General features: G+C 36.5%; 1 protein-coding gene across 3 annotated transcripts; it reads left to right on the top strand.

The window, feature by feature from the left end:
- The first annotated feature begins 506 nt into the window (after positions 1-506).
- On the top strand, positions 507-25,563 carry LOC132296227 (uncharacterized). Of its 3 annotated transcripts, none has more exons than XM_059794454.1 (12): positions 507-771; positions 6,725-6,808; positions 6,965-7,083; positions 7,879-7,953; positions 22,690-22,783; positions 22,891-22,950; positions 23,267-23,332; positions 23,423-23,521; positions 24,063-24,107; positions 24,842-24,944; positions 25,093-25,181; positions 25,305-25,563. In XM_059794454.1, exons 1-11 carry the CDS (start codon positions 649-651, stop codon positions 25,179-25,181), a joined length of 957 nt encoding a protein of 318 aa, XP_059650437.1. In that variant the 5' UTR covers positions 507-648; the 3' UTR covers positions 25,305-25,563. The 3 variants fall into 3 exon arrangements, with proteins under 3 accessions (XP_059650437.1, XP_059650431.1, XP_059650424.1); XM_059794448.1 differs by having other exon boundaries at positions 6,725-6,889; positions 25,310-25,563; XM_059794441.1 differs by having other exon boundaries at positions 508-771; positions 6,725-6,889.
- The last annotated feature ends 1,228 nt before the right edge of the window (positions 25,564-26,791 follow it).

The following is a 26,791-nucleotide window of genomic DNA, read 5'->3' as shown; positions in this document are numbered from 1 at the left end:
TTAAATCCATATGTTTAATTCCTCCCTTAAATCCATATTTTACAATTTACAACAGTATGCATGTCTTGTGTAATTAGGGATATGACATTTCACAATATAACATAGATCCGAAGTCTAACAATATAGGAGTAACATACATGTTACTAAATTTAACCTAAACTTTCCTAATCGGGTTGGCTCATCCATGGGTGGCCTGATTTGGGTCTAGATCCGAAGTCTAACAAAATGTATAACTTGAAGAATTCAAGAATTTAGAAAAGATAAAAGAATTTTCAAAAGTTAAGCAATGAATAATTATAAATTTGTTTAAACAATACGGAGTAATAGAGTTGTTAAAGTAGTAATTTTATTTTCTTTGTTATTAATAATTATAAAGTACTCCGTAGTAATGAATTTAAGCACAGCACGTGTTATATATATACACATATATATATATATATATATGTATATATATATATCCTAACCATTCGTATGATCAGGTAAATTTATAGTGTCTATGGTTAGGATATATATATATATCCTAACCATTCGTATGATCAGGTAAATTTACAGTGTCTATGCACTGAAAAGCCAATTCAAGTCCCCGGTTGGGTTACAGTTCACAGACTTCGAAGAGAGAGAGAGGGAGAGTTCATAGATTTATCGATCATGTCATTCTCGTTCTTCAAGCCCTCGAGGCCTAAAACCCCACAGGAGCTCGTGAAAGTGATCAAGGACAGCCTCATGGCTCTCGACACCAAAACCGTGGCCGAAGTTAAATCCCTTGAAAAGGTTTTCCTATGTCCCATCCTCTGTTTCGCATATCCACACACGCATATATATATAAATCTATATGCAACACACATAAACATTATATCCATGAGTTAGGTCTTACCATTTATACCAAGACGTTGACGCTCAATTTGGACTTGGGGCTCACTGCATTTCTCTCCAATTAGCGGTTTTTTGCCGAAATTCTTACAAAATTGACTTCATTACATCATAATTCTGGTAGTTAATCGAATTGATTTCTTGTTAGCTGTGACTAATATGAAGTATTCATGCTGAGTGTTAAATTATTGATTGGAATTCTCTAATTACCATTTGCACTTAGTAGGAGGATGTTTGAAATGGTTTCAGATATTGGGTATTAAATTTTACATGTGTGCCCGCCATAAACATTTACTGGTACTCATATGATGACAATTTCAGAGTGGATTTAACTAGTAGAGTTGTCAAAGATGGAAACTGAAACTAAATTATCAATTGTTGGTAAGTTTTATTTTCTAAATGTATGTAATATGGTTGACAAATTTCCTAGATTGTAATTGAATATTCCAAATATTTTCTTAGTCTCGTTGGATGCTCCTGAACCTGATATTGTGTTTTCTTTCATTTGGTATCTCTTTTACTCCGGCTCAAACTCTTTAGATTTGAGAATCTGCATTTAGTCGTTTTGGCACTAACTATTGGATCTCCATTAACTCGAAGGGAATTCTAGAATATTGCTGATAAGAATTCTTCAAAGTACGTCCTCTTTCTCCTTATGTATTCGTGATATGATCATATGTTGTATTGTGAGAAATCCGGTATGGGTTTTGGGGGTCCAGATGTTGATGGTTTGAAAAAGTGCGGGCCTTTATCAAGTGGGGCTTCATTTGAGCAAACTATCTTCAATAGATGGCCGTAGGCGACTATCATTAGAAGGAAAATGACATTCATGCATTTGTCATTATTCTCACATTCATTTATGTGACTATAGAAGGGTTTTTGTAGACTCGAAATATGTTCTCTCTCTGTCTCACACCTTTCGAGAACAGCACAAAACAGCACCATTGGCTGGGCAAAACAGGTTGAATTTCTCGTTCACCTATATCCTGCCAGCAAATAACTCTTTTCTTTCTTCTTCCACCAGCTCCCTTTTTGAAACCCTAGGGCATTGAATTACTTTTCTGTGATTGTTGTGCCATGAATCCATGATCAATCCACGTATACATATTCTTGAGCGAAACCATGGGTGATTTCTCTCTATTTCCTTATGTGATTGTGCCCTAATCCATCCTTTTCTGATCTGCATCCAAACACCCTAGATCTTACATGACAATTGAAGACAATTTACATGATCTTGCATAGATCTCCGGCGATTTCTATCCTTTGGAGACTTGACCGCTGCTCTTATCGATCAATTACTCTTTCCTTTATACATACATATATATTATTACATTTACTTATAAAAAAAAATTACATATTCCGAAGCTTCATTGATATTGAAGGATTTAAATATTAAAGTTACACCCTCTCTAACAGCTTAAGCTTTTAGAGTAGATGGATAGTTAACATGGTATCAGAGCCAAAGGTCTCGAGTTCAAACCTCACCGTCACCCTAATTAAAATTGAAAAAACACGTGGTGGACCAAAAGAAGGCCACACGTGAGGGGGCGTTAAAGTTACACCCTCTCAAACAACTTAGGCTTTTAGAGTAGTTGGGTAGTTAACAATTCATATTATATGTGTTTATATATTTTGACTTCTATGCATTATATACATACACGTGCATAGGTTTAACACATGTTTTTGATTTATTACCAAGAATATTAGCATGCAATAAATTTTATGGCTGAAAAGTTGCAAGTAAGCATTACTGCAAGGCAACAAGAACAGAAGCCAATAAAATCAAAACAAATTAGGGTGAGTATAGCTCCCTTTGTTCTTGCATTTAAAAAAAGAAGGGAACTTTCTTCACAATTCTCTTGTCAAGCGATGTTTCATATGGAAGAGTTGTAAACATGACACAAAAATCTAACCTAATAAGATTTCCATGATCTTCTTGGGGAGTGTTTAGATATTTTGTCTTTGGTGGGCCTTTTGGAGAGATAGGAATAGGAAATCCTTTGATGGGGTGGAGTCTCTTGGAGAGCATTTAGATACTCTGTTCTTAGTTCTCTATTCTCTCTCTATATATTTTTTGGGTTCAGGTCTCTAATTGTAAATCTATGGAGAATAATTTGGCTTTTGTGGATAGCTTCAGGCTATATGTTTTTGTGAAGTTTGGTCTGGGCCGCGTCCCCCTTTTGGGCACTCTTTTTATTTTTATTTTTTATAAGTAAAGATATATTAGAGAGCCTTCAAAAGGGGAACGCATCCCAAGAGCTATGCAAGGGCCGAAGCTAAGGAAGAGGTCCTAAGGACCCAAAGAACCCAAAAAATCAACAATTTCCTCTATAGATGTACAATTTCTCCCCATCACCCAACTAAAAAGGGAACTAATAATAACATATTTTAAGGTCCCAATGGAAGATTCCTCCCCTTCAAAAGACCTTCTATTCCGCTCCTTCCAAATGCACCAATTGACGGTGATATGTCTCTTCTCTTTCTTAGATTGTCTATGGTCAGAATCTTTCCATGGTCTTCATTTCTAGTTAGGTGATATATTCTAAATCTGCAAATCTTCGTTAAATGTCCTAAATTTCTATTCATTTAACAGAGGTTGGTTGACTTGATACCTGTAACTCACATGATAGCAGCCATGTGCTTCTCCCTTTAATGTTTCTCTATTTATTTGATAACAATTATTTGATAGTCTTTGATAGCTGTGGTTTCTACTAATTTTTATTTTATTTTTTATTTTAAAAAAAATAAAATAAAAGAAAGAGGAGTCTTTTGAAGATGTTTGAGGCCTGTGTTTATGACTTGAAATTTTGATATGGTATGTTATTGAATGTTTTTTTAGGTGTAAATGCTCATTACTGAATATGAGAAGAATCACTTCGTGCAAATAATGTACAATTGAGGTCTTTACTAAGTCCATCCGTCTTATCTTCTCTGTAGTGAGACAACTACCTAGAAATGGTATACGCCTATCTGAATTTTTTGTAATACTACATAAATGAGCTTGTATCTTCTCCAAATTTAGCAGGAACTGGGCAACTTCTTTCGTTAGTTTAGAAGAAAGTAGAATCTATCTTCATCAAAGTATTTACCTTTTTGTGATATTATCAAGGTTTATACTATGAACCAAGACAAGGCACTTGGCGAAGTTGTAATGGATTGGCAAGGATAGGAGCGACACCGGATGACTGAAGAGGGACTAGGCGCAGAACTGATTGAGTCAGCACAGTAATGACCATTACTACATTATAATGGCCAAGTCGGCCGTTGCAATTTGGCAAATTGAACTCTGCCCTTTTTTTCCCTCGTCATCTCTTTTTCTAAATGCCTTTTTTCACCCCCTAAATTCATCCTAAATCCTAAAATCTGTGAATCAAACTTAAAAAAACATAAAGACTGTGGCCTTAATATTGGATCAAACTACTACAAGCTTTCAACTAGTCATTATGATTTTTATTTTTTTATTCTATTTTTATTTTTCACTTAGATCAAACACAGAATTGTTGCTTGATGCTATATCTATAACATTTTCCATGGATCTTGCACCAGATCTTTGGATTTATCGGTGCTTCATTTACTTTTTAATTCAACACACTTATATTTTCGTACAATCATGTGACCACCTCCATCTTTGGGAGACTCACTATGGTGGTTTCCTACACCGTAAATGCTATGAGACGCTGTCGTGACACTAGCAACAGGAGGATAACTTCTGCAGATCTTCTTCATAGAACATTAATATATTTGCTACAAACTGAGGGGAGGGTTACGTGTCTTATACCCAACAAGAATCACAATCCCAGTCAAAAGATCCTTTTCTTCTTGTATTGTCACTCATTTTGGTGATGAAATGTATTACTTGTTTTCAAGTTGCATATTCCATGATAAAAGATTGATATGTATGTTATATTGTTCTTTAATGTGTCTTAGTTGGTACTTTTGTATTTGTTTCTTATTTAAATACATTTAGAGTCATAAATTATGTGAAAAATACAAACTGGTTAGTGCTTACTGTTGACAACGATTTACAATACAATACATGGATTTATTTCTTTTCCATCTTTTTCTCTTTCTTTACTGTGTGTTTTTTAATCTGATTTGTGCTGTAGAAAATGACTGTTGAAACAATGTGTATTGATATAAAATTGCAATACAACAGTCACATGAGATGATTGGCCACTATTATGCAGCTTTGTTGGGTGCTAACTAATTTGAAATGGCAGTCAAATTTTTTTTTTTTTTTTCCCTGTGATAACAGTGAGTGAAACCACATGAAAAAGTCAAAACCAGTGGAACCAAGAATAAGAAACACAAGATAAACAACATCCATGAATGGGGCTACTTGATAGCAGCCTTGAGACATGCCTTGTTTGGAGTGTGTTACAATATAAATAATGTACAGACTAAGTTTGAAATGAGGCATTGTGATTGTATGCATATAAGTACCTATGTATAATTTGCATTCAATATATATTAGAACATGTTAAACTTGGATACATACTGGTGTATCAAGCATATGTGGGGCTACATATACTTTAGCATACGTGGTTCTGTCGCACTGACAATACAAACATTTATATACCCTGATAACATACGACCGACCATCTATTTGCAATATTTATATATATCACAATGCAAATTTCCTCGCGTTCTTTTTGTAATTACTTTATTATGCTTTTATGCGAAGTCTTGGAGCTACAAAATAAAAACCTAACGTTTTTGGCCTCCGCACATCAATATTAACTAGTATGAGTCATCACCCTAAGTTTTAGTACAATATTATTTCATCTACAAAATAAATTTTAAAGGATGGGTAAAGCTCGTTACAATATTTGTGTGAGCGAATCATTATTCAGTAACATGCTTTTTTAGAGGTTAATCATGAAATGAACATTTATCTAAAAGAATGTCATACTTCTGTTTGACCATCATTTTTCTTAAATTACATGAATACTGAATTGCCTGCCTCTCAGCTATTCCAGTACTGGTTGTAAGAACAACCTTCACTTACTGCCGACTGTTGCTCTTGTCCATGTCTAGAAAAAACCAGAGAGCCGAAGAGTTCCAGATCATGATTAGTTTATATATGTACAATCACTCTCTCATTTCATTTTGATTAGATTACATTGTTTTCCTAATATATGGGGACTATTTGTCATATACATTTTACGAGTATCAACAATCCCAAATTTTACTTAAACAATGGAGCAGAACCTTTGGGCAGGTACTCCATTCTTGTTCAGGGATTATAGTACTCACACTAGAAGTTGGAATGCTATGTGCTGCTCATCTTATGTCCTATTCATTTTCAATAAATCATCAACTTAAGAATATCTTAACCTAGAGGCAAGTGTCTTCTTTAACTTGTGGGAATGACTTTTATCTTTTAGACGGAGGGGAAATTGGTTCCTGATTGAAAATTTCCTTCCCACTTGCCAAATTGAAAACTTCTTGTGAAACTTGCTGCAATATTTTGGAGCATTATATTAACTTACTCTTCATTTAGGCTCCTGTGGATAGCCTCTTCACTCTTTCTAAATTTGTAAATCTTTAGGTGATTAATCTAACATTGGACAGAAATGGTAGATAGTAAATTTTGCTAATGAATTAATTTCAGTTACTTGTTGCCCAATCCGTACTAAATTATAATTAAAATATCCAACTAGTTGCAAATTTATGGTTATATCTTAGGTCTATATCAATTTTATTAATTTCATAGGGTTTTACTATGAAGAACTGTACATTTCATTGATAAATTGTTTCCTCATCATTGATATGCAACTATTATTGTGATTATTCATATTTTATAAGCTTCCGTACCTTCCAAAGAAATATATTTCTTATGTTTCTGGTGCAGGCCTTGGAAGAAGTTGAGAAGAATTTTGTAACAATGAGACATATGCTTTCTGGGGATGGGGAGGTTGAACCAAACATGGATCAGGTTTCACAGCTGACACTTGAAATTTGTAAAGAGGATGTTATTGCTCTTTTAATTCACAAGTTACCTATATTGGCCTGGGAAGTAAGTTATCAGGACTCATTGTATTCTGTAATTTTATAGCTTACATGCTTGCTTAAAATGATATTTTTTGGTCAGGCAAGAAAAGATTTAGTCCACTGTTGGTTCGTATTGTTGAGGCAAAAGGATGGCTCAACAAATTGCTGTGTGCAATACATGGAGAATCATTTAGAATTACTAGACTTCCTTGTTGTATGGTATGGTTCTTAAATTTTTTTTTTTTTCGCTTTTTATTTGTGCTTTCCCTGCACCCTTTCCCTTGCAATAGGGAGACGACACCTAAAGCTGACGGTACTAGAATTCAGTAATCACTATACGTGAATCCCACTTTGCTAGCTAGTCTAAAAAGTGCTATATATTTAAGAAATTTGCAGCATTAAATATGTTGAGGTTATCAAACTCTAACTAATAACACAAGTAAGATGAATTCATGATGCTTGGCAAGAAGTGCTTGGAATTTCAGTTTTTGATATGGTTACCAGTTAATATATATTTTTTTATATCCTCATTGCTATATTCTAACAATTGAGTGAGCACTATATTTTCTTTATCCATAAAGTACCATAGGTAGCAGTTTATTTCTTGGTATTATTATTCTTAATCATTATATATGAGTATAATAATGAATTGAATAATCTTTTCTTAAAATCTCATTCTTGCATCAGATGATGTGGTTAATAAAGCCCAACTTTTCAAAAAAGAAAAAAATTGAAAAAAAAAAGTAAAAGAAAAAAGAAAAGAAGAAGAAGAAGAAGAAGAAGAAGAAGAAGAAGAAGAAGATATGGTTAATAAAGCCCAACCATCTTTGAGCCTATGGGTTAAATCTTAAGTTGGGATTTCTGCATGGAAGTTATGCACACTAATGGTTCTTTTCCCTTTTTATTGTTTTCATACTTTCTTTTTTTTTTTAAAAGTTTCCTATTGAGGTCCTACAGTTGTCTAGATACAAATTAATATCATGCATGCAACTTATTTTTATATTTTCCAAGCAGGTATGATAACAAAGAAATTGCCTTGAATTGTGGAACTATGTTGAGGGAGTGCATCAAAGTACCCAGTCTTGCCAAGTAAGGCATTCATGTTTTTCATTTATTCTTTTATTTATTTATGAATTTATTTACTCCCTCCGTCCCAAAATTCTTTTCCATCTTTCTATTTTGGGATGTCCTAAAATACATGTCCCATTCCAAAAAAATGGATGTACTCCCTCCGTCCCAAAATAAGTGTCATGCTTTCTTTTTTTGTCTGTCCCAAAATAAGTGTCCACTTTTCTTTTTCAAACAATATATTTCACATATTTCCATATATGTCCTTTGAGTTTAAAATTTCAAACTTGAATATTCAAAACTTTAAAAGGCAAGTTAGTAACTTTCCAGGGAGACAATGCATGTCCCACATGCCCCCTTAAAAATTACTACTCCCCATAAGCGACACTTAAATTGGGATGGAAGGAGTACTATTTTTTGTAACATTCCCAAACTATCCTTTTGACATTAACTTGATTAAACAAGTGTACTAATAACGGAGTACTCCTTTGTCTTCTAACAAGGATAAATTTGGAAATTCACTCGTATCAATACAATAAAAAGTATTAAGAACCCACTACCATAAAAAGTCGAATTCTCCAAACACCCCAAGAATTTTGGGACAGGGAGTATTTATTTCTTGGAGGTCCGTATTTTGACTCAAAATTTTTAGGAATTCCCTTGTCTTTTGCTCATGGGAAATCATTGGATGGAAAGTAGAAGCAAAGAGGTGCAGATGTGTTGAGACATATTTCGAGCTAGTGAAGTTTAAATAGTTTGCTTGTGGGTCATTATTTGTTATTTGTGATGCACTATTTAAATTATAGCTTATAAAGGCTAGTGAGTTTTACACATTGAGGCATTTGTAAAGGAAAATTTTTAAACAGGCCGAATCAAATTAAAGGAATTCATATTTTTCATTTATTCTTTTTTTATTATATTATTATTAATATTATTTCTTGGAGGTCATTATTTTGACTCTAATTTTTTAGAAACTCCCTTGTCTCTTGCGTTTGGGAAGTCATTGGATAACAAGTAGAAAACAAAGAGATTTAGAAGAGTGGCAGAAAGGCCTTCTCTTTAGTGCAGATGTGTTAGGTATATTTCCAGCTGCTGAAGCTTAGATAGTTGTGTTTCTTGTGGGACATCGTTTGTTAGTTGTGATGCCCTATTCAATTATAGCTTATAAAGGGTAGTTAGGCTATTCATTGAAGCTTTTCAAAAGTCAAACTTTAAACAGACTGAATCAAAGTACATCATTGGAGGCTCAAACACTTGACGTTATGCGTCAAAGTTTTGGTACAAACCATCACAAAATAATATCACACTCATAGTGCCTCATGTATAAACCCACGTTCATTCGAACTATTTGTCAATATTAAAATCTAAATGAATAAATGGCTGCCATTTGTTAAATATATCTTGATACAAGTGAAAGGAAAAGCTAAAGTTCAAATTTTTTTTGTTCTGAATATCTGTTTGACTATTCATTTATGGATTTGGATGGTTGAATGATTTATAAATTGTTTGCAAATGTAGATTTGCTCATTTGCATGTTACTATTCCCACTAAAACTGTGATTTTTTTTTGTATTGACAAGTGATGATACTTGAGGATTGTCTCAAATATTGAGGTTAACCATCAAGATTTTTGAAGTTCAAACCCTTGCATTGCACCATGCTTTTTGAGATATTGTTCTGAACTTTCATGAGTTGGCTGCACTAGCTTTCTCCTGCAATTACATATCAAATATTTCTCTTCAAATTGGAATGGGTATTGGATGTTCTTTCAAGGGCTCTATCTATTCATTGTCAACACTATTTAGGTCATTGGGTATTTCATTTTTGGCTTTTTTGCTTGAATGTCTCATTTGTTATTGATCTCAACTTGGAACTTGCTTTGGAAAATGGTATAAGGGAAGTTACCAATATACTTTATCAAAAAAAAAAAAAAAAAAAAGGGAAATTACCAATATGTTCTACTTTTCTCTTTTTAAGACTAATAAGTCCTATACAGTTTCAATAAGACCATTTGAAATTTTGTTCCTCACAAATTATACCTCTGAATCTTCCATTTTTAGCCTATGTGAATTAAAACTAAATTTTGCTATTAAAATTTTTTATCCAAAGATTGATTTAATTTTTAAAATTAATTTTTTAGTATAACTTTTCAAACATATTTAATATTTCCTTAGCAATTGGAATTTTTGTCAATTTTTAAATTTTGACTATTAAAATAATTATTTTTGAAAATATAATAACTAATATGGAGACATATATTGAATGTACGACTTAATGGTCGTTTTGAAAATGGATAGGACTTCTTTCTCATTAGAAGGAAAAAGTAGAAATTGTCATTAATTCTACCAATGATTTTTTGGCCAAGCATGCCTACATAAATGATGGATATCAGTGTTAGGAATCTTTAAAGGTGTATAAAAGGCGCAAAAAGGAGGGTTCTAAGGCTCAAGCCTTAGTTATGCATATGCTTGATGATGTGGGGTCCACATTGCGTTTTGAATAATTGGGAGTTTTGCTCAACTTTTATTATGCTATAAAGTTAGTATTGAATCTATTGATTACCTCAATTATGGGGTAATCCAGGAGTCAAGTATTGATTGCCTTAATTATGGGATAATGCAAGAGTTGAGTATTAGTTACTTTAATCAATCCAAGAGTCAAGAGTCAAGTATTGATTGCCTCAATTATGGGGGTAATCCAAGAGTCCAGTATTGATTCCCTTAATTATGGGGTTAATCCAAGAATCATGAGTTACACTCCCAGAATGCTGTAAAAAGGATGGGATGTAAATTTGGTGAGGGAAATGAATGTTTCGTAAAGCATAAAATATATGTGAAGAGAGAAATTAATGAGTAAAACACAACTATTACGTGGTTTAGCTACTAGGGCTTACATCCATGGCACAAAGAACCCAAAGGGCTACATATCTTTCATTATAATTTCTTTTTTCATACACAATACAATGGTGGAGGCTCCTATATATAGGAGAGGAAATGATGAGAATGAAAAGCGATAGAAAATAGGTAACGATGATTTTTCTCCATTGATTCCTCCAGTAACAGTAAATCTTCAATAATAGGTTACAACATCAATTATTAGAGGATTTTCCTCCATTGATTCCTCTATTAAATCTTCAATACTCCCACTTAAGTTAGAGTATGAATGCCCAACTTGTTATTGAGATGACGGATAGCAGCAAGTGCGAATACGACAGCCCAAACAAGTCTACAAAAACTACCGGAGGCACGGAAAATACGAAGAATAATGCTACCGAACACATCGACAGCCCAAATAAGTCAACAAAAAACTACTGGAGACACGGCAAAGGCGAAGAACAATGCTACCCAACACATCGACAACCCAACAAAAACTGCCGGAGACACATCAAAGGCGAAGAACAATGCTAAAGAACACACCAACAGCACAAACAAGCCAATAAAAAACTGTCAGAGACACGGCAAAGGCGAAAAACAATGTTTCCGAACACATCGGCAGCCCAAACAAGTCACAAATAGCATCGAGAAACCCCTAGCAACATTTCAGATGCTAAAGGAATACCCTAAAATAGGGGTCTGAATCTAAGAAAGAGAAATTAGGCTCCCATGTTGTAAAGCATAAAACAAAAGTGAAAAGAGAAATGAAACAAGAAGAACACAAAAATATTATGTGGTTCGGCCACGAGAGCCTACATCCACGACACAATCTCCAAAGGGCTACATCACTCATATAAAATTCTCTCTTTACTCATACACAATACAATGGTGGAGGCTCCTTTATATAGGAGAATGTTGAAAGATAGAGAGAGAGAGAGAGAGAGAATAAATGAAAACATATATGTTATTGAGTGAGTAACACAATAATACAATGGTGTTTATATAGGAGAAGCTACGGGAGTAGGTGAATGGAGAACAAGAAGACCCTATACATGGTAATTCTATATATGGTAATGAGGGGTAGGTGACAACTTATACAATATTATACAACACTCCCCCTCAAGTTGGAGAGTAAATGTCAATAACTCCCAACTTGTTATATATGGAATCAATAGAGTTCTTGGGAAGTGCCTTAGTGAAGATGTCTGCCAGCTGTCTACCAGAAGAAACAAAAGGTGTAACAATCTCATTCGAGTCAACTTTAGATCGAATGAAATGGCAATCTACTTTAATGTATTTAGTCCTCTCATGGTAAACTGGATTGCTAGCAATATGAATAGCTGCCTGATTGTCACAATAGACAGGAATTGGGTAATGGACTGAAATCCCAAGTTCCTGTAAAAGAGTTTTCAACCAAGTAAGTTCACAGGCAGTGTGTGCCATGGCACAATACTCTGCTTCAGCACTGGAACGAGCCACAACTGACTGTTTTTTACTCCTCCAAGTTACTAGATTTCCTCCTATGAAGGTGCAGTAACCCGTGGTGGACCGTCGATTAGAAGGAGAATCGGCCCAATCTGCATCTGTATATCCCTTAATCCGAAGATGTCCAGAAGATCGATAAAGCAGACCACGTCCCGGAGCACCCTTGAGATACTTCAAGATGCGTACAACTGCCTCTATGTGGGGAACTCGAGGACTGGTCATGAACTAGCTCACAACACTAACTACATAGGAGATGTCTGGACGAGTGATTGTGAGGTAAATAAGTTTACCTACAAGTCTCCGATACATCTTTGGATCATCGAGTAGGTCACCATCATCCACCTTAAGTTTTACATTACTTTTTATGGGTGTAGCTACAGGTTTCGAACCAAGATATCCAGTATCCTGTAAGAGATCATGAGTATACTTTCGCTGAGATAGACTAATGCCTTGCTTCGACTGAGCCACCTCAATTCCTAGAAAATACCAAAGTTTGCCCAAATCCCTAGTAAGGAAGCTACAACTAAAGTGATGGATTAGAACTTGTATCCCATCTTTGTCACTGCCGGTGATAACAATATCATCTACATACACCATAAGAATCACAATACCACGTTTCGTTTTCTTAAAAAAGAAAATTTATTAAACGATACAAAATTAAAGATAGGGTGATTGGTACAAGACTGTTTACCTTTCCGAACGACAATAGGTTGATCAAGATAAGAGTCCGGAGAGATGGAAGAATCTCTAAGCGTTGAAGCGACTGGTGGAAGTGGCAAGGCTAGGTTTATTACTTCAGTCGTTGGAACATGATTAACTACTCTTTTCTGGCGATGAGCATAGACAAAAAGAGTTGGTCGGATATCAGAATAAAAAACTGGAGTTGGAAGTACAGACTCTTGAAGAACAGGGTCCTCCAGACGACTGCCTTCCTGAGACTAATAAGGAACATCCTCAAAGAAAGTTACATCTACACACACAAATTGGTTACGAAGAGTTGGACTGTAACATTTATATCCCTTTTAAATGCGAGAATAACCTAAGAAAATACATTTGTGAGCACGAGGATCAAGTTTGTCTCATCCCGGGCTTAGATTATGAACAAAACAGACACACCCAAACACCTTTGGAGGAATGGAAAAAGGATTTTTGTCAGAAAACATCATTTGGAAGGGTGGTTTTCCTTGAAGGACCCTAGAAGGCGTGCGGTTTAAAAGATAAGCAACAACCAGAACTGCATCTGCCCAAAAATGTTTTGGAACATGCATTTGAATTATTAAGGCATGAGCAATAGCTAGGAGTGGGCCATTCTTCCATTCAACAACTCCATTTTGTTGAGGGGTATCAACACAAGATGTTTGATGGATGATGCCCCTCGACTCAAGAAACTTTTGAAAAACATTAAGTTTATATTCAAGGGCATTGTCAGTTCTAAGACCGAGTAATTTTGCATCAAACTGGTTTTGAATTTCAGCATAAAGGGACTGATAAACAGAGAATACTTGAGATTTATCTTTAAGAATATAAACCCAAGTAAAACGTGAATAATTATCAATAAATGACACAAAATAACGAGCACCAAATAAACCATTAGTACGAGCTGATCCCAAACATCTAAATGTACTAACTCAAAAGATTTTAAACTGTTACTGTTACCAAAACGAGACTTAAAAGTAGCCCGATGATGTTTACTAAGTTCGCAAGTAGTACAATTAAACTTAGAAAAATCAACTAAAGAAGGGACTAAGGCTCGAAGACTATTTGAAGAGGGATGTCCAAGGCGGCAATGCCACTGGTAAGCTGAAGAGGAGGTGGAATGTAGAGCTGTCAGAGCAGTAGTTGGCTGGAAGTAGTAAAGACCATCCTTCTCAGACCCCCCCACCAATCGTCTTCTTCGTCTTGAGATCCTGAAAGACACAACGGGAAGGAGAAAAAGTAACTGAGCAATTTAAATTTGATATGATTTTGCGTACTGACAATAAATTGAATGAAAATTAAGGGATATATAAAACTGATGAAAAAGTGAGACCCGAAGTGCTGAAGGTACCAATTCCATGAATAGGTGATTTGACACCATTCGCTATAGTAACAATTGATGGTGAGAAAACATGAGAAATATCAGAAAGAAGAGGTGGGTTACCTGTCATGTGATCGGATGCCCTTGAATCAATGATCCAAGGTGTAGAAGATGAAGCATGGAGACACGTATTACCTGAAGTAATGATAGTAGCGGTGGAGGAGGGTTGATTTGCACGCTCACGCTTTACCAGTTTGGTGCTGGTGATTGACCCAAGAAGATGGGATTCCTTAGTATCAATCACAATAGTTGCCGAACAAATGAGATATAGTAGTGAGAGGGAGCTGAGATAAGAGAACCAAGATCTAGCCGAGATGAACCCGAGAGAAATTATCGAGGAGAGTGCCGAGGAGGGATCTGAGAGAGATTGCTGAGACAAGAACTGAGGTCACCGTGGAGAGATCGCCGAGAAGAGATTAAGGGAAAGCCGAGATGGAATCAAGATCGGAGTCTGAATGAGACAAAAAAAAATTAAAGAGGGATCGATTTCCGCTCTGATACCATGTTGAAAGAGAGAGAATAAATGAAAACGTATATGTTATTGAGTGAGTAATACAATAATACAATGCTGTTTATATCGGAGAAGCTACGGGAGTAGGTGAGTGGAGAACAAGAAAACCCTATACGTGGTATTCTATATATGGTAATGAGGGGTAGGTGACAACTCATACAATACTATACAACAGAGAAGAAATGATGAGAACGGAAAGAAAGAGAAAATAGGAAACAAGGAGGATTTTTCTCCATTGATTCCTCTAAGAACACTAAATCTTCAATAATAGGAAAAAACGTCAATTACTAGAGGATTTTCCTCCACCCATTAAATCTTTAATAGAATGAATAAAAATATACTATGAAGTTTCTTTGTGAGTGATTCACAAGATATGAGGTTGTGAGGTCTCTAGGTGTGATGCCTAAATCTATTTGTGTGATTCCAATAGACTTTTGTTATTTTCAAATCCTTTCTCTCTACTAACACATATTGAACTGCAGTCCTGTTTATTTGAATTTTCAGCCAATAAACTCTTATATATTTCAAGTATTCGAGGCTGCTATTGTCCTACATCAAGAAACCTTTGTGATGCTACATAAAGGATGCCTTCATGCAAATGGATTGCTCTAGCCTGTAAGGCTGTGTACCTTAGGGATCTGTTTCTAACAAGGAAGCACGGGTACGAACATGGGACATGGTCACAGTGCCACATGGATACGCTGACAAGTCAAACTCTTAAAAAGTAGGACATGGAGACTGTGTGGACATAGCTAAAATAAATATAAATTTTCATTTTTATTTATTGAATGAGGCAATCATAGAACTTTAATTGATTTATAAATTCTATACTAAAGTTACATGAGTTTGAAGATGTCGTAATTTGAATTGAAAAAGAACATGTTATATTATATATGATATTAGTATCCTATTTGGTCATTGTAGTTGTGTCTTTGTTCCTTGGAGGTTGAACACTTTGATGTATATATGTTCATAATATTATTTTTAGGAATGTCGTGCGTTTGTTTCACATAAGACGAAGAGTGTAGGATATGTTGGTCGAGTGTCTGGAATGTGTTGACCAAGTATTCTATAAGACGAAGAGTGTAGGATATATTGGTCGAGTGTCTGGAATGTGTTCACAAGCGTCCGAGATGTGTCTGCCAAGTGTTCAAAATAATGAAATTTATTTTTAAATAATGTACATGACCATGAAGTATCGAACACGTGTCTAGGAGTGTCCATGGATTGTCAGTGTCGGACAGGGTGTCGAACATGGCACCACGTAGAAGTGTCCATGCTTCTTAGGTTTCTAATGATGATTTTGACTACTCACACTAGCCAATGGTGAAATGGGTGCAACAATAACCATTTTTCGCAAGCTTTTCTTCTTTATTCAACATTCTTATTAAAATAAATTACCTTGTATGGATGATTTATCCTTTGCAAAGATGACCATCAATGTGAGGCTAGAATTTTTTGAATATTGTAAACATAGTTTTTTACCTTATTGTGCCCATTTTTTGATGTTTATAGTACCATGGTCAATCCAATGGTGAATGATGGACTAAGAGTAAGGTTAAACTGGTAAGGAAGCTTGGAAGGCCAATATGACAATCTAATGGCTTAAGGTTTTGCAATTGTGCATGCTACACAATTGGGTAATGGGCCAAAGAAGGCAAATGAGGCCCCACCAGGTGTGATTGTTGGACCTAGCAAATGGGCTTGACTTAAGATAAGCTCTTCAGTGTGCATGGTTATTGTTTGTTGAGGAAAAGGGGCAGATCCTTCATGGTGTATCGACTCTCTATTGCACCTATTTATGAGAAGCAATATGGAAAGGTTCTAATAGAGGGGAAGTGCTTCTTCAAAGGACAGAGAAGCCGGTTATAGGTCTTGGTTCTCTCTGTATCCAAGGCAAGGTTTTAAGTTGTAGACACTGTCACGATGTAATGGACACGAATTGTAAAGGGCACAAAAATCCGGTTGAACCAGTAAGCCGGACCGGTTGGTTCAGCCCGTTTCTAGTTCCAAAAACATGGAACCATGAATTTAAGGCTCAGTTCTGGTTTGGGGTCTACTGGACCAACCCTAACCATACTGTTACTTAAATATATAGATATATTTATGTAATTGATGGAGAACTGGGCCTGACTCGAGAGCTTGAAGTCCATATGGCCCACTCCTACTATTAGAGACGTGGGAAAGAAAGAAAGAATTAGGGCTTTTGCTTTTATAATTATTGTTGAATTTTTGGGTTTTATTTATGGTAATAGGAATTTTAGGGTTTTTCTTCGATGCCCATTTATATGTTGGTTTAGACACTATGAAATACAGTTTTGATGATTGATTATTGATTATTATTCAGAAATTATTGTGTTTCTTCTCCTTCAATTCTGATTTCTCTCTCTGTGATTCTTCTCTTCTGCTCTCATTCTGATTTCTTCGCTTATTATTCTTATTCTATTTCTCTCTCAATCTCCAACTTATTTCTTATTTACTTGAATTATGTTCTCGAATCGCCCCTACCCACTGCTGCATCAGTGATATATATATAATAAATCTGTCTGAGATATTTATAGGAGTGATTTAAGGGCTTAAATCACTCCTTGACAAAATGTTAACGTTGCTATATTTGGGCAACAAGTTGTCACCATATTTGTATTTGACTTTACGTGTAATTTCTTTATTATAAAATACTTGTAGAGCAAGAAATTTCTATTCTCTAGCTACAAGTCTTCCCCAATTAACCTATAAATAGAGGTGGTTATTGTAAACAAAATCAAGAGAGAATATAATGAAAGAAATGTAGCCCTTTGGGCTTTGTGTGTCGTGGATGTAAGCCTAGTGGCTGAACCACATTATATCCTTGTGTTCTTCGTTTTCTATTTCTCTCTTCAATTTCAACAAAAGCAATTTCCTAACCCTCATTTCACAATCTAATCCTCATTTCTCAGCAGCCAGTCCTTACACATGCCTCCTCTCTCTCTCTGGTTAGTGTCACTGTCGCCACCGTTGGTCATCCCGTAGCTTCTCACTGTTGTTGATCCTCCCTTGGCCATTGTTGATCCTCTCTCTCTCTCTTTATCGTCCTCTGCTGCGGGCCACTATTTATTCATATAGGTCACAACAGTCGATGGGATCTAAAGAATGCACGACCATTGAGAAATAAGGTTTTGTTTCGTCCTCTCTTTGTTGGGAGGTATGTGAGGTTCCGATCTAGGGCAGATCTAAATCAATGATATGAAAAGAACACTTTTTGTATACGAGTCTTGTTATATTATGGATTTGGGCTTTATCAGGGGATCCAGGATGGGTCTAGACTCGGTTCAGTAAATGGAGAGCTCCCATTTGTTGTTTGTGGATGATACTTTGGTTTTTTGTGATGTGGATGTGTCCCAACTGAGTTAGGCAGTATAAAGTTTGAAAGTTAATGTGGAAAACAGTGTGCTTGTTCCTGTGGGGGAGGTTCCGGATGTGGCTTCTCCTGTTGCGGTTCTAAGGTGTGGCACGAGTTCCTTCCCTATTTCTTACCAGGGTTTGCCTTTGGGTGCTTCGTCGAGGAGGGTGGGAGACTGGAATCTGGTAATTGAGCGATTTGAGAGAAGATTGGAAGCAATATCTTCTTAAAAGGGTTCCAACATACTTCCTTTCTGTCTTCCAGATTCCTTCCTCTAATGCTGGAAGACTTGAGAGTCTCTAACAGAATTTCCTTTGGGGCGGCCAGGGGGAGGAGTTTAAGTATCATCTTGTCTGGTGGGATCAAGTTTGTAGGCCTCTTCAGTTGGGTGGTCTTGGCATTACGAGGTTAGTCCCCTTCAACAAGGCTCTCCGTGGTAAGTGGGTGTGGAAATTCGGTAGCAAAAGGCACTGTTTATGGAGAAGGGTTGTTTCATGCCGCTTTGGGGAGGAGAGAGGGGGATGGTCCTCTGGGCCGATCAGATCTGCTGTTTGTGTGGGGGTGTGGGATGAGTTTTCTTAGCACATTAGATTTAGAGCTCGAGAGGGTAGGGATGTCCAGTTCTGGGAGGATCTTTGGTGTGATGATCTCCCGTTGTCTTGTTTGTTCCCAAGACTTTTTTAGGATTGCTGTTAATAGACATGTCATGGTGGCAGACTGTTAGTGGCTTGATAGCGGTAAGCTTACATGGGAAGTGCGATTTAGGCGCTCGTTTCAAGATTGGGAGTTGGATGATGTTTCTGGCAGGATCTTTTGTATAGGCAGGAGGTGGATGGTGGAGGCTCCGATTCCTTGTTCCTCTGCCTTTTCGGGTTTCATGGTTCCACTTTCCCTTGGAAGATGGTTTGGTGCTCGAAAGCTCCACTCAGAGTGTCCTTTTTTGTTTGGACTATAGTTTGGGGCAAGATTCCAACCTTGGACAATATGAGAAAGAGAAGACAAATCACAGTTGATTGGTGGTGTTTGTGTAAAAATGATGGAGAGTCCGTGGATCACCATCTTTTGCATTGCCTCGTGGCTCATGACTGCTGAAGTCTTATTTTTGGTTTGTTTGGCATCCATTGGGTTTATGACTTGGTCTTCAAGAGATTTAATTGACGTTTGGAGAGGCTGCAGTGTGGGGGCCCACACCCGTGATTTTTGGAGGGCGACAACTCATTGCATTTGGTGGTGCATTTCGAATGAGCGGAATAGAAGATATTTTGATGGGGAGGAATCTTCTAGTGGGCCATTGAAATTTTTTATTATTAATTCTCTTTTTAATTGGGTGCTAAATTGTATATCTTTAGAGAAATTGTGGATTTTTTGGATTCTTTGGGGTCCCTAGGACCCTCTCTTTGGCTTCGGCCCTTGTATAGCCTTCGGGATGTATTCCTCTTTTGAACCCCCTTCTACTATCAAATTAGTACAAAAAAACGCCACTAAAATTTTAAAAACAAAACCCTAAACTGAAAATTGTTATCAAGTTACCCGTGTTGGCCCGCTAATTTAGCTGTGAAATGAAAAAATTGACCTTACTATTTAATATTGAGTAAAAAACTAATATTTATTATTGTAAAATTAAAAAAATACCTACGATCTTCTTCCTCCTCTCCACCCCCTCTCTCTCTCTAAAACTAGACCCATCACCACCAATAACTAGTTTAGTAGTTTGTACTTCTCATTTTAATAAACAAATACTCCGTATGACCTTCTCTCTCTCCTTGTCATTGTTATGATGTGATATTGATATGGATAAGATAAGTTCATGCCTTTGTCCAAAAATTGGTTCCCATCTCCTCTCATGGAAGATATATGAAGACATACCAACAATCAAAGATGGCGAAGATCGTGCATTTTGTCAATTAAGTATTTTAGTCAGTGAACCATCTGTATCACATCAAGGTTGCTAATTTTTTCTTCATGGACTAGTCTTTGAAGCCCAAGAGTTCAATTGATACGCATAATGGAATATCATAGCGAGAATGCCAATTTGGAGAATTCATAGACCCATTTGGGTTTCCCGGCAAGTTCGTCACCAGAGTGGAGTCAATTGTCGTCAAATATATTTTGCAAGATTCTCCTTTCTGTTATTGTCAAGTGCACAGTTTCACAACCAGTCGCGATCAAAGAATCCAATACCGGCAGATCAGTGGCGATGGAGCTCTTGGAATCGGACAACCAGTGAGATGGCAGAGGAGAGGTGGAAATGCGACTGACAGTGGGAAAGAGTGTGACCTGGAAAATTTAGTGTTGCCAACGATTTTAATGAAAAACCTATTTGGGATTTGTTTAAATCTAACCTGTAAACAAAGAACACAGTCAATTTCTTGGCTCTGCCATGATCACCACTTATGAACAAGAAGCCCCATGATTATTATGATGCCGATTGGCCAGTTGGTTGGGATGAAAATATGATGAGTTAGTTTTGAGTCAACAAAATCCTGTTGGGTTCAGTTAGCGGTCATCAAAACCAAAAGATTGGAACACATGGTGCTGTTGTGGTTGTTATTGAAGATTGCAATTGTGAAACCAAGAAATCAGGGTGTTGAGAAAGAGAGGGTGTTGAGGAAGAAGACTCAGGGTATTTTTGTAATTTTACAATAATAATTATTAGTTTTTAATTTAACATTAAATCATAATGGCAATTTTGTTATTTCACACGGATATGGGGTAACTTGATAGCATTTTTCAGTTCAGGGGGTTTTTTAATTTTAATGGGGTTTTTTTTGCACCAATTTGATAGTAGAGGGGGTTTTTAAGATTTTACCCCTACTTATATTTATTGGAAAAAAGAAGTTGTTACAGCATCTCATCTCCTGTAATGTAAACGAGCACACTGATTTCCAGATAACCTTATTTCAAAACCGTTGATTGTGACTGTTCGTTATTTCTTCTTTGTGGACTTCATTTGTATTTCTTTTTTGGATGATTGGGACTTCATTTTATTATTATTACTATTTTTGTTTGAAATCATAGAACTGAATCAAACCTTTCCCTCATGGTTTGGTTTGATTCACCATTGTCACAGTCCTGTTTGGTTCCAATTTTTATGGAACCATTAGGACAAGTTTTGGTTCCAAAATACTCTTGAACCGGTCCAATCTAAACTGTGTGCACCCCCTAGGTGTTATGTATTGGTATCGAAAAAATTCCATCATAAAATTTCTCGGGATAAAATACCAATCTCAGCACAGTATCACCAAATATTGTTCTGACTTGGTCAAGTCATTTGGGAGTTGGAGGAGTATGATGTGATTCCAATTCCCACTTATTGGTGACTTATGATTTGCCCTCAGCCTAGTGCATTACAACTTGGCCATCATGCCGAAACTCTTTTGAGTTTCAAAACCACGACCGAAGGTATATTCAAGTGAGGACAAGGATTGAGGAGTCTGCAAATACTGAATACTCTCAAGAGACAAGATTGCTCTTCCTTGATAAACCAGATTTTCTCAAAGTACCATAACAAGTGAATAGGAGGACAACTTATTAAGGATGATCTCTATCACCATGACTGCCTTTTGAAGTGTTGGCCAAGAGAAGAGCAAGGTCATTCATAATGAGGCATGAAAAGAACATCCAATAGAGAACACCACTATTTCCTGAAAGAGGGAAGCTTATTCCTGGATATCCGTGGGACATTTTTTTCCTATTTTTAGTGCATTAAACCGCTAGACAAGGGACCGCATTAAATAATGAATCTGTTTAGTAATTTTACTCTCTCTCGTTTTCTTTCTTGTCCCCCGCGCGCCCCCCCCCCCCCCCCCCCCCCCCCCCCCCCCCCACCAAGTGAGGCATTCCTCCTGAACTTTGCAAAATTTAAGACAAGACGGATTTTATGGAGACTAGTATATTGTATTGAAATGCTCAAATTTTGTGCCATCATGCCCTTTTTAGGTTGGTTTGGAAGCATAAAAGAGTCATGACCCAATGTGGTGGTCCTGTTAATCAAGGTTGCAAAGTGTGCTACCAAACAAAAGTGTGGCAAAGCATATTAGTGATTTTCTTATGAGCAAGGAACTCAGCACAGATTGTTATCTAAAACTGGGCCTCATAGATAACTACTAGTGGGTTTAATAACCTTGATTTTATTGAGGTTGACTAGTTATGCCAGTTATTGAAACCCCAGTGGTTGATGGAAGCTGAGAGAGCTCACACAAAAAATCTATCATAATAGTTGTACTGTCATTTTTTACATGTTAAAAGTAACTATTTTTTCTCAACCCAATTACTTGGGAATTAAAATTTCAGTTATCTATGTGGATGTCAAACAGGAAAGATGGCTATAGCAGTTCTTGATATTTTTTTTAAAAAATTGGGCTCGTCATGCAGTATCTTTATTTGCAAAGCAAGTTTTATTTTTCACACTTAATTATGTAGTGTTCTTTCAGATATATATTAGAGTCTCCAAGCTTTGAGTTGTTCTTCAAATATGTGGAGCTGCCTAACTTCGATATTGCTTCTGATGCATTTTCTACTTTTAAGGTCAGAATTATGAAGTCATAAATATCAGTATATATTTACTTTGGTATAAAATCTGAAGTTAATGTGCGTACTGCTTCTTAACAAATCCTTTGAAAAATGTTTTCCAGGACCTCCTTACCAAACATGCTGCTGCAGCCTCTGAATTTCTAACCGCTCATTATGATGAGGTTTGATTCCTATTCTTTTTTACGATAAGATTCTGGAGTAGATCAAGTTTGGCTTATATGTTGATTTGACACTCTTAAAACAATGTTCCAGTTGAAATCCTTCACCTACAAAATCTCATTGGCAATTTTTCAAGGGGCAATCCTAACTATCTTGAAATTATTTTTTGTTTGGTAGCATTTCTCTGTATAAATTCCTGATTGTGTGCAACTACCTGCTTGGTGCAGAATGTGAAGACTTCTTTCTTCACATCTTTTGCGGTATATTTAGTGTCCTTCGTTTCTTTTGGCTTATCCAATCAGTGGTTTTATGTACCAGTTCTTTGAGCAATATGAAAAACTCCTCAGTTCTGCTAACTATGTGACAAGAAGACAATCTTTAAAGGTTAGTTGTTCCTGTGATTCGCGAAATTGCTCCATCTGATTGTTATGCTTTGTGAGGTATGTTAGTGATAAAATGGTGATGGAATTTTAGCTTCTCTCGGAATTTCTTTTGGAGCCTCCGAATTCCCATATAATGAAGCGCTACATTTTAGAAGTTCGGCATTTGAAAATCATGATGACATTGCTGAAGGTATTGAATGTCTTCTTTTTCTTGACCTGTGATGTTTATGCTATTTATTCTGTTAGAATCAATAGGCAAATCTAGATTTGATTACATCAATGAAGATTAGTTACTGAAGATAGGAGCATATTGGTTTGGCTGATCCTAATGACACTGTTAAGGAAGATTTTAATATTTTGCAGTCGGATGTGTTGGTGTACTGGGGTTTAAATAATAATGAAGTGTAATTAACAATCTTCAATGCCTTTGTCTGTCCAAAGGGTAGTTAAATACAGCATTGAAATTTTCACATTGGCTTGGACCATCAAAATTATTCTAATCAAACATGTCCTCCAGCTAGATTGCCCCAATTAGCCTATTGGCTGGTTCAAATTTTGATGCCATTTCTGAAATTCTGGACCTCATGGGTGCCATAGCTGTAATAGATTAATTTTGTATCAGACCACACAAACATGTAAATTTTTGCATGCAGGTGACATTGACAACAATATTGTTGAAATTGTACCTACCTTTTACTTTTCTGCTTTTGTTTCCACATTTCTTTGGGCAGGATTCAAGTAAAAACATCCAGATCTCTGCTTTCCACATATTCAAGGTGCTGAGCTTTCTTCTTTTCTCAATATACTGCAGTTACTACATTTTTAACGCCTTCAAAATGCTAACTCCATTGTTTTTCTTTCCCTTGCTGGGGATTGGTGGGGAAGAGACGGGTGCTTGTATTTAACATAGATCTGAATCTTCTGATAAATCCCTTGTCAAACTTTTTCTAGGGCCAAAAGCTCGAGTATTTGAATCTGATAGAGATCTAAATAGGAGGGGCATGACATTAACATTATACTCCCTCTGTCCCATAATAGATGTCCCTTTTGGAGAGTAGAACTTTTTAAGGGGTCATGTAATTAATGCATTGTCCCCTTTGAAAATTACTAAGTTACCCTTTTAAGTTTGAATATATATATATATATATCAAATCAAGTTTAAAATTTTTAAAACTTCCGAGGAATATTATGGAAAGATGTAAAATATGTTGTTTGAACCTTTTAAGTGGACAAGTTTTTTGGGACAACCCAAAAAGGAAAGATGACAACTAAATTGGGACAGAGGGAGTACTTTTTAATGCATGGGTCCTAACCTACTATTTAGTAAGTTCCACTTTAAAATTTGCGTAGCCTAAGACTCGAAATGATATGAATTTCAAATGTAAAGGGTGCTATTTATTAAGTTCCACTCTAAAATTTGTGTAGCCTAAGACTTGTAATGATATGAATTTCAAATATAAAGGGTATTAGGATCTTCATGATAAATTTACTTGTATTTTATAAATTATAGGTTTTTGTGGCTAATCCTAACAAGCCTCGAGAAATAAAAGTTATCCTGGCAAAGAACCATGAAAGATTGCTGGCATTGCTTCACAATCTCTCTGCTGGCAAAGGTAAAGTACATGCTTGACTAATTCTGTTCGAGAAACTGGTTGCATTGGGCTCTTAAATTTATGTTATAATTGTTGTTTTTGTAGTGGAATCAGGGTTCACCAATTTCCTCTCCTTTGACAATATCCGCTGACATGTAATATGTTGCAGGTGCTGATGACGAGCAACTTGAAGAGGAGAAGGAACTAATTATCAAGGAAATTGAAAGAGTGTCTCGCCTGCCTAACCTTGAATCTTAGGTACTTCCCCATGGTTGCTCTTTTTTTTTTTTTTTTTTTTGGTATTGAGAATTTATGATTTAGGCTCCAATGCCAATAATTATTTAATGATTTATGTATGCGTTCAACCCCCTGGCGAAAAAGAAAAGGAAAAAAAAATTTGAAGAAGAAGAAAAAAGAAGATAGTGGGGAAGAAAGGAAGCAGAAAGGGAGTGTATTGGACTGACAAGAACAAGAACAACTTGCTGCAGAGGATTTTGTGGGAACTTGTGCACTCTTGTAATCTTGAGGAAACAAATTCTAATATAAAGACTAAAAAAGCAAATCAAATTGTTGTTTGAGCGGTTGAATATATACAAGTAGTAACTATATGCAATATATCTTTAGTTATTTTTTCTTTTCACATTTTGCATTCACCCCTCCCTCTCCTTTCCCCCTTTCACCCTCACTGGCAACAACCTTGCCAAAACCTTGTGTCCCATGCTAAAACCCAGACCATCTACGTAAATTTTACATGCCCATCTGCCTGTTGCCTTCCTCGGTGTTAAATCTAGATCCTAGGGCCTGATCAGCAATTTTGAAGAATGCGCTCGATGGGCTTCCTGTAACGACCCAATCCACCACATGGTATGATATTATCCGCTTTAGGCCTGAGTCCGCACGATTTTGCTCTTGGGCTTCACCCCAAAAGGCCTCATACCAATTGGAGATAATGCAGTTACATATAAGCATTATATGCAACCCCCTTGGAGGCCCGACGTCCCCGTCGGCACACTTCCGGCTGGGTCAGGCTCTGATATCATTTGTAATGACCCGCTCCACCACATGGTATGATATTGTCCACTTTGGGCCTGAGCCCGCACGGTTTTGCTCTTGGGTTTCACCCCAAAAGGCCTCATACCAATTGGAGATGATGCACTTATATATAAGCACTTCACCTTTCTTCTACCCAGGCGATGTGGGACTTGTGCACCCGTAACTCGCCAGTGTGGTAGCCTGACAGTGTCTCTTGCACCCGTCCACGGCACACCCGTCCACAGGGTCATCACACTTCCCACAAAGGTGCAAGTGTCATAATGGGAGATATTATAACATAGTTTAAAGTAGTTTGTCTAATATATAATCAAGTCTAATTTGCCTTGGCCGTAGAAAATGCCCCTGAATCGAAAGTTCTGTTGTAAGCCCCCCTGAATCGAAAGTTCTGTTGTAAGCCACACCCCCCCCCCCCCCATTTTTCTTTTGGGTGCATTCTTGATGCCTCATCTTTTGTCAATGATTTTAAATCTGCAATGGGCTATTGCATGCCTTTTAGCAAATTTTTGGTCCGTCAATGCTCTTTTTGTATGATGTTCTATCAGATCCGTCACATTCAAACCGACATTTTCGGTAGTGCATTAGAAAAGTGATGATTATATCTTCCTAGAATTATGTTGCACAGATAAGTCTACTTAATATTTAACTCTGTTTACTTTTAGAAATTGCCTAGTCATCTGTACTATTTTTACTTGTTTCTCCCCCCTTCCCTAAACGAGAGAGAGAGAGAGAGAGACTCTGTTTACTTTTAGAAATTGCCTAGTCTTTACTTGATTCTTCCCCTCTTCCCTATACAACTAGAAGAGAGAGAGAGAGAG

Source organism: Cornus florida, unplaced genomic scaffold (genome assembly GCF_030987335.1).
Source record: "Cornus florida cultivar Cherokee Brave unplaced genomic scaffold, ASM3098733v1 CherokeeBrave_3.0.0_Hap2_Chr01, whole genome shotgun sequence".
In the NCBI taxonomy this organism is placed as follows: domain Eukaryota; kingdom Viridiplantae; phylum Streptophyta; class Magnoliopsida; order Cornales; family Cornaceae; genus Cornus; species Cornus florida.
This window is presented reverse-complemented; position numbering and strand designations above follow the sequence as displayed.

Coding starts and splice junctions, on each gene's coding strand:
- LOC132296227 (XM_059794448.1), top strand. CDS start 649: ATGTCATTCTCGTTCTTCAAGCCCTCGAGGCCTAAAACCCCACAGGAG. Junction 22,784..22,890: donor ATGCATTTTCTACTTTTAAG/GTCAGAATTATG, acceptor AATGTTTTCCAG/GACCTCCTTACCAAACATGC. Junction 24,108..24,841: donor CTGCTTTCCACATATTCAAG/GTGCTGAGCTTT, acceptor TATAAATTATAG/GTTTTTGTGGCTAATCCTAA.